This window comes from Corvus brachyrhynchos, unplaced genomic scaffold, assembly GCF_000691975.1.
Source record: "Corvus brachyrhynchos isolate BGI_N302 unplaced genomic scaffold, ASM69197v1 scaffold419, whole genome shotgun sequence".
In the NCBI taxonomy this organism is placed as follows: Eukaryota; Metazoa; Chordata; class Aves; order Passeriformes; family Corvidae; genus Corvus; species Corvus brachyrhynchos.
The window spans coordinates 138,964-139,261 of NW_008239763.1; the positions used below are offsets into that span (position 1 = coordinate 138,964).

The 298-nt window shown below is 63.4% G+C and overlaps 1 protein-coding gene across 1 annotated transcript in view; it reads left to right on the forward strand.

Moving 5' to 3' along the window:
• Positions 1–298, forward strand: part of LOC103621401 (sodium/potassium-transporting ATPase subunit alpha-2) — a 20,932-nt gene that overhangs the window by 9,001 nt on the left and 11,633 nt on the right. Inside the window, exon 9 of the mRNA XM_017742793.1 lies at positions 6–297. Coding sequence (XP_017598282.1) covers positions 6–297 — 292 coding nt within the window. The remainder of the gene's footprint in view (positions 1–5; position 298) is intronic.

Here is a 298-nt window from a genome sequence, read left to right on the forward strand (position 1 = left end):
CCCGGTGTCCCCAGGGTTCTGTCACCCGAATTTACCCCCGGACAATTTCCTGGGGGTGTCTTTGGGGTCTCACTGTGCCCACCCCCGGTGTCCCCAGGGTTCTGTCACCTGTACCTGCCCCCGGACAAGTTCCTGGGGGTGTCTTTGGGGTCTCATCGTGTCCCCCCCCGGTGTCCCCAGGGTTCTGTCACCTGTACCTGCCCCCGGACAAGTTCCCCCGCGGGTTCCGCTTCGACGCGGACGAGGTGAATTTCCCCACGAGCGACCTTTGCTTCGTGGGCCTCATGTCCATGATCGA